We start from the raw sequence: 13,099 nt of genomic DNA, 5'->3' as shown, positions 1-13,099 counted from the left end.
GGAACGGAGGACATAACGAGCCGGGTATTTTGTCATGCAACTTGAAGCACAAATATGCGCTAGGGCTCATTCACCTGGGGCTCGTAGTTCACTTGTCCCTTTGCTTTACTCATTCTAATCCTCCCGTTATGTTGATCATTCTTTTAATTCAATCTTTGATTTAATTTATTTTGCCTTCCCAACTCTGGACATTTCCACACGGAGAACCCTTGCCATGGCCATGGGAGCCTTCGCCGTGATCCTGCTGGTTAGTTTTCTTCGTTGCACTCAATGAAGTTACACTTTTGGCACATTCCTTAATCTTTTCTTTACTCAATATAATTATCCAAACAATAGAAAAAGTTAAGTTTACTCCATTAGCAATTTCACATTTTATTGTGGCATATCCTTGCTGAAATTAAATATGCTTAGTTATAATAATCGCTTATCCACTTCAAATGGATGTGTGTATGTGTGATACTTTTTTGTGTCAATTAATTATGCACATGTATTGATTATTTACATACTATTGAAAGATTTCCACAGCGATCAGGATGGGAAACCTATTGTTTTTGTTCGTCTGACAAAAACGCCCAAGGCCATGAAGACAAATTAAAGTTTGGTCCAACGGATCAACGGGCCCCCTGGTTTCTGTAAATTTTCAGATTTCACTCCATATTTCGTCACTTATTTAGTTCACGAGCTCCAATCCTCAAATCTGAAGACAGAATTTGATTATATACTTTAATTAGTCCATGAGAGTATGTCTTGGCTCCAGGGCAAGGCATTTATGAGTTGGCTGAAGCAAAATGGTGGCTTAAGACCCCCTGCAAAGTGGAAGGGACCTGACCAAGGGTAAGCCTTTTTGTTTTTCATGATTATCACCCCATTAATTGTCTTAAATCAGGTAAGTTAATTATCTTCAAAAGGGCTTTTTATTTTATTTACTCAAATACCCAGTTCCTTTGTGTGCATGCAAAGTTTTGGCCCACTCGGCTTCCTGGTTTTAGAGTTATGGAGGGCACACATTGACACACACACACACATTGACACACACACACACACACACACACACACACACACACACACACACACACACACACACACACACACACACACACACACACACACACACACACACACACACACACACACACACACACACACACTTATTATTGTAGATGATTTAGCATTACTATTATCAACAATAGTCTATTTACTATCACCCCCACCCCATCTTTTTATCAATTCTCATTTTCTCCACTTAGTTTCCTGCTGATAAATGCCTCCTAACTACTGTATGTTTACTCTACTTTAATACTGGACTTTGGCTGATGGATTGATTCAGTGTGCTGAGTTAGTATCTCACTGATGGGATATATTTTCATGGATTTCAACTTGATACCATGTGCTGTTTAACCCTTTGAACCCTGAGCTCCTTGGACTAACTACTGCATGTTTACTCACCACCCTGGGCTTGCTGGAGAAAAATCCGGCCGCTCGGGTATAATGGAGGTTTGAATAGTGGCCGGTAAAACGGCCACCAGGGTTCAAAGGGTTAAATTAATTATTTCCTCTAAAAAGTAGACACCTTTTGGAGCAGGGTGGTGGTGAGCTTAATCGCTCTCCTTTAATAATCACCATTGTCTGCTTTCCATGTGACTTGACAGGTTCGCAATGGGGAAGAAGATTTTGGTTGGGGTGTTGTCATCAACTTTCACAAGAAGAATAATGCCAAGGTTTGATATACTTAAGATCATTCTGAATCAATGTTTTTTTTTTGTTTGTTTGTTTTTTTGGTCTAATTGCATCACTTATTTTAAAATTTGGAAGGTGTGATTTGCATACTGCAGGGAAATCGGTAAGGGACGATAACTTCTGCACCGTATAAGTAATTTGCAAAGTGTTTTAAAAATACTGAATGCTGTAGGCTTTCACTGCATCCTGGTTAGCAGCCTGATGGTCTTTTAAATCCTTGTTCGTTCATTGGTCTTCCACTACTCTCAACCTTCAATGAAGCATCATGCTTACAAAGCCCAATAAGCAGAAATGTGTTCAAGTTTTGGTTACATCTCCCCTCTGCCTTTGGTGCCGTCATGGTACATGGCCATTCAAGCCCAATCATTGATGCTACAGAGATATGACTGGAGGTGGAGCTTGTGTACAACATACCGTTTACCCATTGGGAAGGAGAATACAATTTGATATATGTTTATAAATTATAATTACGTAATATTGGATGTTATGAGATCCCTCTTGTCAGATTTGGAATGCAGTCAAAATACAAAACATTCATTGGTTCTCTTCCAGTTCAAACATGTGAATCAGAGCAATTTTGCTTAAGAAGTTTCCATTCAAGGGATGCTGGCTCAGTAAAAATGATATATCCAAATTTTTTTAATAAGAAAAATGCACATCCAACCAAAAACGAAGTAGATCCACTCTTCTAATTTACATAATATACAAGCAAGAGCAGACCTGGTGACAGGCAACGTTTCATGCTCTTCCCAGCAAGCCTTCTCAAGCCAATAAACCCCGAGCTTCGGTGTACGCATGCACGTACGTTTACGTCTGAAATCATCGGAAAAAAACAAAACAACCAGGGTTGGGCCGATCACCAAATTTTGCATACGTGTCGGTAGTACCCAGGGTCAAGTCATCGGCCCACATCCCCTCTCCCCCATAAATGACTTGGTTTCACTGAAACTCCTGCCAAACGTGCCCCAACAATCACCCTCTTTAAAAGTCACTGAGGTCTCTTCTTGCAGTCATGATAGCCATAATTGTGGGAAACCAGGCTGTGCCGCATTTTTTTTTTATATATATACACGACCCTAGTGTGCTGGGATGTTATTTGCTTCATTAACACATGAGCCATACCTGTGTGAAGCCGTTGCTTTCAATATACTTGGTGTCCTTCATTTACCTGTTTCCATTTTTTTTTTGTCCACTTCTTGTACAGTGATTTGGTTAGATGCACCTTTTTCCTTTAAAAAAATTTTTTTTATCCCAATCGCCCTAAGCTTATACCACACATTTATTGCGGTTTGATTTGATGCCTCCAGGATGAGGTATTTGTCGAATGTGGGTGAGGGTACATTATGGAGCCATACCAAAAGCAATAAATACAAACTACATGTGTCGAATAGGTATTAACAAATTAAAGAAGTTTACTCATTTCTCACTGGAACTTCAACTGATTTAAGGGTGAAGGTACATCTTGCTGATCATACATATACAACATAACATCTTCGATTGCTGATTATTCAGCTAACAAATTGACATTGGGTTTGGTGTCCTTGTGGCTACAAACCAGACATTTTAGGCAAAGACTGTTTTGCTTGTAACTGCTCCATTCACCTGGAACTGTTGCATTCATTTCCAGGTCAAGGAGGGATTTGTACATGTTGTAGAGATCTGGATTGGAAAGTTTTATAGAATCGGTCAGACTTGCATCATTGCAAATGGTCATGGGCATATGCCACCAAGTTTGTTGATTCTTTCGACCTGTCTGGCTCGAATGTCATGGTTGGTTGTTGGCGAGTTGATACCCGACCAACTGTCGTCGTTTCAGTTGAAATTGCCATAGAAGAGGATCAAAGAAAACTAGAACGGGCACTCAGTAGAGCGCATACCTTCGCCAATGCTACATTTTGGCTACATTTTGCCCCCCCCCCCAGAAAGTGAGGGTATTTAATCCCATACCACAGCTGCCATTTCATATGTGTTATGATGGCTTAAAGACATTAAATTTCCTGTGCCATATCGTATATCACAAGATTGGGCATTGAATTCACAACATTTTGGCATTGGTTGCATGCAAATTGGATAAAAATCAACCGCACTATGGCAAAATGACGATTTTGACCTTTTCATGACCTCGACCTTGACCTTTGTACTCTTAATTTTGTAATTGGTATTAGAGTGTGGGGAACAGAACAGTCAACATTTTGGTGTTGGTTTCATGCAAATCGGATAAGAATTGACCGTGTTATGACTAAAACCGCACATTTTGCAATGTCGTGACCCCCCCCCCCCCGACCTTTGACTCCCAACCGCTAATAAGGGTTATTACGTCATTGTGTCATGTCACATATCACAAGATGGGGCATTGAATTCTGAACATTTTGGCATTAGTTGCATACAAATTGACCGCGCTCTGGTAAAAAGACTATTTTGACCTTTTCATGACGACCTTGACCTTTGACCCGATCGCTCCCAAAATCTAATCAAATGGTCCTCGGATAATAACCAATCATCCCACCAAATTTGCTGCGATTCAGTTCAATACTTTTGGAGTTATGCGAATAACAAACAAACACACATATTCACAAAGAAATAAATAAATCAATACACAGCGATCAAAACATAACCTTCGCAACAAAGTTTGCGAAGGTAATATGAAAACGAATGAACAGAGGCATTTGGGAAGTGAAGTGAAGGGATTTCAAACATTTTGAATTGCCATTTGAAAGAACATTTTAGCTGTAAAAGGGATAAGATAATAAAATAACCATTCCTTTCACGTGAGGAACATAGTGCTGCCGAAGCAGTTTTATTTGGCTAAGGAGCACAGTTCGGGATGGGTCGCCGATGCACGAAGTGATATTTTCCCTCCACCTGAGAACGACGAAGAACATGACACCTCAGACAGGGACGTGCTGCTTAGCTTGCAACGCATGCTGCACAAGAAAAATAATTACGTTCGGAGTTTTAAGTGCGCCTTAGAGTCAGCCCCATCCCCTACTTTTTGCGTTGTCATTGACGCGGATAAGAGGCCTGTGGGGGAGCACGACCGCCGATACAATGCCCCTTCATATAACGAGGTTGCCATACTCCTCCATGGGGACCAGCGTAAAAAGCAGGACATTGTTTTGCACGGTCGTGATAGCCGTCTTCAACGAATCAATGAAACGCACTGGTCATATGACGCCGTACAATATCCGCATCCATGCTTTGGCCCAAGGTTAGGACTCTACGTCTCAGCACTAACATGCGAGCTCACCTTCATGGAGACGGCGCGTCTGCGCCGTTCGCACAGGCTCTCCTTACGCTTGGCGACGGCACAATGCCAAACGACGACCGCGACTTCGTTTCATTGGACTCCCTTTGCAGCATTGTTGCTACTGCTTCCGATCTTATGGATTCAGTTTTCCCGCAACTTCCCCTTAAATATTGGGACATGGAGTGGCTTAGTCAGCGGGCCATTCTGGCCCCAAAAATTAGCGTTGTGAACAACGTAAACGATCAGCTACTCCAGCTCATTCATGGAGAGGCCTACGTTTAAAAGTCTATTAACAGGACTATTGATCCAGAAGACGCAGCAAACTATCCTATTGAGCTGTTAAATTTGCTCGAGCCTCCCGGATTCCCCCCCCCCCACACACCTTGAAGCTCAAAGTTGGTGCTCCTATTATGCTACTCCGCAATTTGGTTCCTCCAAAGCAGTGTAATGGGACACGCTTCGTCATCAAGGCATTAACACCACATCTCATTGAAGCCACGATAACTACAGGCTGCGGCCGAGGTGAAGTAGTCCTTAAACGTTCTGAAAACCTAACTCATCTTTTGCGTGTTACTTCCCCCTTTTATCCGCCTGTCAATACATCATTTCACCCTACGTTTTCTACGGTACCATACAGGTCCGGATCGAAGAGTCTTTACGTGGTTTAGGCCCGTCAATTATGAGGTAGTAAGCGTTTAACTGTTTAGTGGTGGAGCTACGCTTATTGTGGCTTTCAGCAGCTATTCAGGATATTTGCAAGAAATCCCGAGCAACACCGGGCTTTACTGCTAGTATATCATAAAGTTGATGATTTCAGTTTCCTGGTAGTCTTGTACACCTTTCCAGGTAGCAATGTACCAATTAAAATGGGTTACAATGGCTTTTCATCTCAGCTACTTAGATCTGCAAGAATTTGTTCAGTCAAGGATGATTTTGTAGAACGTGCTGAGAAGGTTTTTTACATCATGTTAAACAAAGGATATTTGGCTGATTGTTTGATCAGGAGGTCTTGTGAGAATTCCTTTAGACTCAATCGTCACCTTTTATTTCAGTTTGGTTGGTTTTCTTGTAAACAAGTTCGCATTACATTGCATTTGATATAATAATAATGAATTAATTATTTTATCGAGGTAAATTCTTTAATTAATATTATTGATGAAATATATATATATATATATATATATATATATATATATATTTATATATATATATATATATATATATATATATTTATATATATATATATATATATATATATGTATATATATATATATATGTATATATATATATATTGTTACGGCTGTGGAAATTCGTAAACCACCATTCAGGGCCCGTAGGTGAGATATCTCTAAGTACATGTGTAGTTGGCCCCAAACCCGTTGTATCGAGGGAATTTATGTGATTCATTCGGGCTGCGACGCTTTGAGATAGCTGTTTTTCTGTTCTATCTTTATTTTGAACCAACCACGTCTCAACCGCCATCACACAACCACCACGCCAACCATCGTCACCAACTGCAACCACGCTCCAACCCTCGGACAACAGCCACGACCTTTACCTTCACAACTCAATCCCACATCATCGCATCACCACCTTCGCCTCTCTCCTTCTACGGCCATTCCTGCACCACCTGTGAACACTGAGCGTCGGGCTGTCTCGGGCCCGTTCGGCGATTGGTGCCGAACGCACCGAGCCGCAAGCGCAAATCGCGGCCTTTCCGAGGGAGAATTCGGATGAAGAACGCTACACGCCCACTTCCCCTCCGTCCAGTTAGCAAGCGCGGAGCGGCTTGGCCCGCCTCCAGGCACGTCTGTGTGAAATCGATATATGCAAATTCTAGGATCAGGGGAGATTCACGCCCCCTTTCCTCTGACCAATGGGCGAGCGTGGCTCCACCCCCGAGATCATCCTGTTCCGGATATTTGCATATGAACTGCTCCTGCCGGCCTATAAGAAGGCGAGCGCAAGGCGAATGAAGTCAGTCGAGTCGGGTGGAGAGACAGTCGAGTCGCGTGGCGAAATGATCGGTGTGTCTTCGAGTTGGGTTCTGGAGTCGGCTGAGAAGAGTTGTGGGAAGAGGCCAAGGAGCTCGGGTCCAAGGCGAGAAGGACGGCGGTCTGCGATGAGGTCGTGGTGTGGGATCGCTTGTCGCGGGACCCAAGCCAGCCAGCCATTCTCCCTCCCCCAGGGCATCAACAATTCCCCCTTTCCCCCGCGCTGAGATAGTGCAACAAGGGGGCCCCGTTCCCACCCCACTGCAAACGTCGTGCCAACAAAACCCGCCAAGGAGCACAGAGTCGGGGCACAGCCACGCGGCCACATCTGCGGCTCGTCCGCCAACGCGTCACGAGGACGCGGGTAGGATCCCCCCGGTCTCGCGGGCCTGGCCGCTCCTTCAGGTCACGCGCACATACTGGCCGACAGGCCTGTCTGCCCCCTTGTCTATGAGGGTGGCTTCTTTCCTTTGCTTTTGAGTAAATGTGTGTTGGCGCCGTCTGTAAAGTAGAACTGTATAAGTGTTGCCGTGTGTGTGCATAGTCGGTAGTAACTCTGCGTCGTTGTTGCTTTTGTTTTGGTTGCTATATGTGCATTTTGACTGTTTGGCTGTATATGTGTGCTTTCCGTGTGCAGGGAAATAAATGTGCTTTGTGTGAACTGTTTTCCCGTTTCGCTTCGTCTTTTCTTTATTCACCTTCCATCCTGCTTCACGTAAAGGGTTCGAAGTGGGCTTAAGACACCCGGTAATTAATCGGAACCGTCGAGGCCGAGGATAACACCGCTCGGTTATCACTGTAGCACGGAACGGACCGCTTAAGCGGTTCGTGTCCGGAGTCGGCCTGTGGCGTGGTACGATCGCCCGGTCGACCATCCGCGCAGGTAGATCGAATTTGGCCAGCAACCCTGTCCTGCTCGGGTGGGCAATTGTCACGGTCGTGGTTGGGTTAAACCCCCACCCGTGACTAGCTCCCGGCGTTGTTGCGAGAGGGTCACGACTGAATTGTCCGTCCGGTGGGCGACGCGGTCTCGATTCGAGTGACGTGGCCGTCCGCACGCCGGCGGGTGCGAATTCACAACAAATATATATATATATATATATATATATATATATATATATATATATATATATATATATATATATATATATATATATATATATATATATATATATACACAATGATGGTATTAAACAATGGAGGTATTTCGATAAAAATAAAATGAATAAATATTATTTATAAAATACATTATAAATAAGCATGAATATAATTTGTTGGTAGTTGCTAAGATATGCTGTGCAGCATGTTAAAATCAGTTATTAATGACAGTTTCAATATTGGAATGACAGTTTGAGTCTATCGTTAGACGGAGGTGCTGTATAGTGGGTAGGTCTAAAAGATAAAGTGTTTAGCGCTTAATATATTGTTGTGGATCTCCGCCACTCTGGTGTGCGGGCGACCGCTTTTCGCTAATTGCGGCCGCGCGCCCACCGACCATGGCAATCCAGTGGTAGCTTTCAGATCAACGCCGAAATCCAGCTGCAGGTGTTTTTAACCACACCACAACCTTGTCAATGCTCTGCCCACGCGTTACAGGGTCGATCGACGAATTGTCGATTTACCTAATTATTCGTGCGGGCAGACTACCGAGAGGTTGTACATCAACGGGACCTGCTTGGAAATGAGCCGCTTAAGCAGCTCGCTCCGTTTGCGATTGCCGAGCGGTTTATTATCGCCAAGCCCCATTAGACCCAATTAGCTTATCGGTGTTAAAAACCAGATATTTATTCCGAACGCAATTATGGCAGTTCAATGGAGGAAGGGACGCAACGAGCAGGTGAATATTCAAACAAAGCGGAAATTTATTTGTACATGCACATATGCAAGCAAGGCAATTCATGGGGATAAGGGACAAGACACGAGCAAAAAGACCTACAGCCGTTGTCTATTTATTATCTACATGCACTTATAACAGTTCTCTACTTATCGGACAAGGCGCCACAGACTTCCATGCAAAAACCCCATTAAAGAAAAGGGGAGAACAGGGCCCTTAGGCCTTTAATGTTCCTCGGAGCTATGAAGACCGAAGGAGCTCCGCGAGACCGTGCAGGTTACTTGCCACCCTCATGGTGACTCGCTGGGCGACCCTCGATGTCTCGTCGTCAACACAGCAGCTGGTGTAACGGCGGCTCAGTTGGTCCAGGCCTTGCCATGTGGCCTGGTCGATCGGGCTTGGCCGACGACGCCTCAGAGGAGCGAACGAGCCTTGCTCTTTTGGAGTTGATGCTCTCTTAAGAGAGCTCTCTTAAGAACTCCTCAGCGTCGCTCGGACCGTCCCAGGGCCCGATCACTTCGGACCGTTATGTCGCTGGCTGGCAACTTCTCTCCGGCCGGCGACCTCTTTCCGGTTGGCGACTTCGCTGCTGCCTCCACCGACCCACAACTCTGCACAGCACTGCAGGCTTGACTGGACTCCAGACTCTAGACTGCCGACTCAACTGGCTTCTCGGCGTTTCAGCCTGGCCTTTTATCGGGTTCCGGGGTGGTGGTTTGGTCTTTCACCTTCGACCCTTCACCCCCACCCCCCCCCGCTGGCTCCGCCCCTTTTGTCATTCTGATCCGATCTTGCCGTGGAACGCGGACGTGGCAGGAATCACCCTCACAACGCGGCTTTCGCTCCAACGAGGGAGTCTCGTGTTTTTTGGCGGAGATGTTCGTTTGTGGATGCCGTTGCTGGCGGAAAGATGGCGGCGCTTGTGGAGATGATGGTGAGGAGATGTTGGCGGTTGTGGCGAAGGTGGTGAGATGTTGGCGGTTGTGGCGAAGGTGGTGAGTAGATGTTGTTTAAAATAAAGATAGGAATGAATAACACTACCTCAAAGGTTCACAGCCCGGCGCATGAATAAATCCCGTTAGACATCGGTGGGGAATTCTAATATTAAGTGGTGTATGATTAAAGTTATTCACATGTAGTAATACTTTAAATAAAACTAATAATTAAATAAGTTTGAATGAGGATATTGCATCACTGTGTTGATTGACTGCCTGGACACAACTTTGTGTTGAGGGTCCATTGATGGTGAGTAATCGACTGATGTGGACTTGCGACCAGGGTTGTGGATCCGCCGTTTGGAGAGGTTCTGGGCTGAAAGGATTGAAACTTCGATGAAAAACGGTGCCCAGCTGATGATCCAGGAAGTTGGCAAATCTATGAATTGCTTATAAGTTAAGGTTATAACTTCAAATAAAATTGTGCGCGCGTGCGTGCATTATGTCGAACTTCCTTCTTGGGACGACAGTGCAGTCATTGATCTTTATTTTGATTATTACTCTCAGTAAGTTAGGACTCATTTTGCCGACCTCGGAATGATGACAGGCAAAGTCAATCCACCTGGTGTTATTTCAAAGGCACGACGGGTTCAAACTCAGGATGCTGAGATTCTAAACCAGCCACCTTAACCGTTAAGCCAACACCAGGCTTGTAAAAGGGATAGAGATAAGGCAGTGAAGGGCAGAGTAAGAGGGAAGAATGAAAGTTTGAGTGGAGTTGGGTTTGTAATTGTAAAATTTCAGTTTGGAGAGAGAAAATCTATATATTCAACCACGTTTAGCCTTTCCCCATATTAAAAGAAGCTGCTTTTTGAGAAAATATAAGATCATGAAACTGTATCTGTACTACTATTTGATGAGTTTAAATGTCAAAACACGACACAGTCGAACATTCATCTGATCTAATCTGTGACAATCACTTGTCCTGAAAGTCCCTGTAGTGTCCATCTTGTGTAACCCGGCTCATCCCGCTCCCTTCCACAGATTTCCTCATGTCTATTCCCCACTGTTTTCTACTTCCCTCTCCCATCCCTCCTGCCTCCTGCTCCCCTTGTTATATGTTTTGTGTGTTAGCTCTTATACGAGCCTTGACATTGTCTATTAAAAAGATTTAAAAAAAAAAAAGAAAATCACTTGAGTTACATTATATTATAGTATGCTCATGAATTGATCGAGAATTCATCTGCCAAAGACTTGTCGGAAGTTTGCCAAGTATAAAGTTGTCCAGTTTCTCTGCAGTGCATATTGGCTCCTCAAAGGCTCGCTTGCATTCCGTGTAAACGATGCAGGTGCAACAGGTGCCATCTAAACATATGTTCACTTCTGGCATTCTTCAAAGCAGGATGGATATAATTATTTGATTGAGAGAATTGTGAGAAAATACAAGATTTGAAGATTTATGTGGAAGAAGCGCAGGCTGAGAAAATGCCTGACTATGACACCAAATCTCTTGTGAAGAAAAATGCAAAGATCCATAATCTGTCAAGTTTACTTTCTGCCTTTCATTCACCATTGAGGAAATACCATGTCCCCTGATGTGTACCTTACAGACAAGCAATCGTCATGTTCATTGAAGAATCTCTGCATTACAGATCTAATCTTACCATGGAGATCACTTCCAAAGCAGATGTGATGAGCAAAGTCGGTTGTGTGCTAAAATTATCGAAGAATTGTCTGCTTGGAAGGCAATACAATTTATTCAGGCAAAGTGGACATTGGCTTTATTCCTGTAAAATTACTGAAGGAATTACAAAATGGACAAAGTGGAACAGGTATTCCAATTGGAGTGGGTGGAGTGTCTCAAAACACTTGAACTGATGCTTCAGATTAAACACCACTGCAGTATTCATCACACATCACGTTCTGTCTTGATCGGCATGAAAGAGACTAATGTGAGGAAGTTAAAGTGTTTTGCAGGTACTTGTGGAGGCAAAGCACTTGAATGAAGACCTCTGTTGATGATGTCGTACAACAGTACAGAATGTACATCAGTGACGTGGTGATCAATGGGAAGACATTTTTCAGAATCTGATTATGTAATGTCCAGATTGAACATTCTCTTCCACGAAACGATTGCAAGCATTAAAGCCTCGGATGAGTTGTGGAAGTTGTGAAAATGTTTCGACTTTCCTCGGGAACCGCCTCGCCCGGAAGTTTGGCTTTTGGTGAATCGACAGATTAAAGCTGAGGATATTCAGCTGTCGCATGGAGCCCAGTTTGTGACCATCTAAAATCTGACCCGGATCAAGAATGTAGTCGTCACTACAGGCTTCCCATTTGCTTGCATCGAGTGCGAGAAAGAGATGCCATGTTCATCTTGATTAACAAAAGTGAATGATCGGTTCGGACGGGAGTAAGAGGAAGCTAGATTTGAGGTACATATTTACTGTAGTGCCATTACATAACACACAAACAGACATCTTCCCCTTCCTGGATACAGTGTGGGGTAATTGATTTGGGGCTAAAAGGGGCAGATAAAAAAAAATAAAGCAAGATTGAGGATAGATAGGGTTTATGGGTATGTAAAATAAACATATCGACAGAAACATTGGGGATGATAATTATTAGTGCTGTTACCGATGCCCTCGTACACCGCTCGTGCGTAAGGAATAACGCTGTCCATATAAACATCTCCATATAAACAATGGCATGACCCCTTTTGGTGCAGTTTTTGATCCACGTGTTCTTCTCCTGAGATGCATCCCTAGTGCTAGGCAAAGTATTACTGTATACTGATGTACTAAATATTCCAAATATGCCCTGTGGGATTGGAACATAATTGTGCTGTCGAGGGTTTGAGTTAATATAAATAATTTTTTATTTTGCAGCCAATTTAATGTAAATCTTCCAAGTATTCTCCTTCCACTGCCATAGAAAATGAATAATTATGTATTGATGGAATAGAAAAACATGATTTCTCCCATTCTTGTATCTTTAAAATGTAGCCACAGGTAGCTAGCTACTGGGAGATTGTAGCTGTCGTTTTATTATTGTACCCTCATTGAACCATGACTGACACTTTTTTTTAAATTATTCTGGTTTTTAACTGTTGGTGTCTTGCTCATCCAGACCGTCAGCCTTGATGATGATCCCATATACGTGGTGGAGGTCCTGTTGCATTGCTCTAACGAGAGCTTGCTTTCTGCTGCCACGGAAGCTGCACAACCTGCCAGTGTTGGCCAAAAAGGGGAGATGCAGGTTTGTTCTTACTGTTCACACTCACTGCTGCAATACAGTGTGACCTTTAATTATTTACTTCTTTCAGAGTCTAAGCCATTGGTCCCAAACCTGC

General features: G+C 43.6%; 1 protein-coding gene across 2 annotated transcripts in view; it reads left to right on the top strand.

Moving 5' to 3' along the window:
* The window catches only part of MTREX (Mtr4 exosome RNA helicase), a 208,527-nt gene that overhangs the window by 84,801 nt on the left and 110,627 nt on the right, over positions 1-13,099 (top strand). For both annotated transcript variants that reach the window (XM_085860894.1, XM_085860891.1), the window contains exons 18-19: positions 1,650-1,718; positions 12,877-13,005. In XM_085860894.1, coding sequence (XP_085717020.1) covers positions 1,650-1,718; positions 12,877-13,005 — 198 coding nt within the window. The remainder of the gene's footprint in view (positions 1-1,649; positions 1,719-12,876; positions 13,006-13,099) is intronic.

Source organism: Eptatretus burgeri, chromosome 2, assembly GCF_056783735.1.
Source record: "Eptatretus burgeri isolate ZD-2024b chromosome 2, Ebu_testis_v1, whole genome shotgun sequence".
In the NCBI taxonomy this organism is placed as follows: Eukaryota; Metazoa; Chordata; class Myxini; order Myxiniformes; family Myxinidae; genus Eptatretus; species Eptatretus burgeri.
Note: the sequence above shows the minus strand (reverse complement) of the source record. Positions and strands in the feature narration are given on the sequence as shown.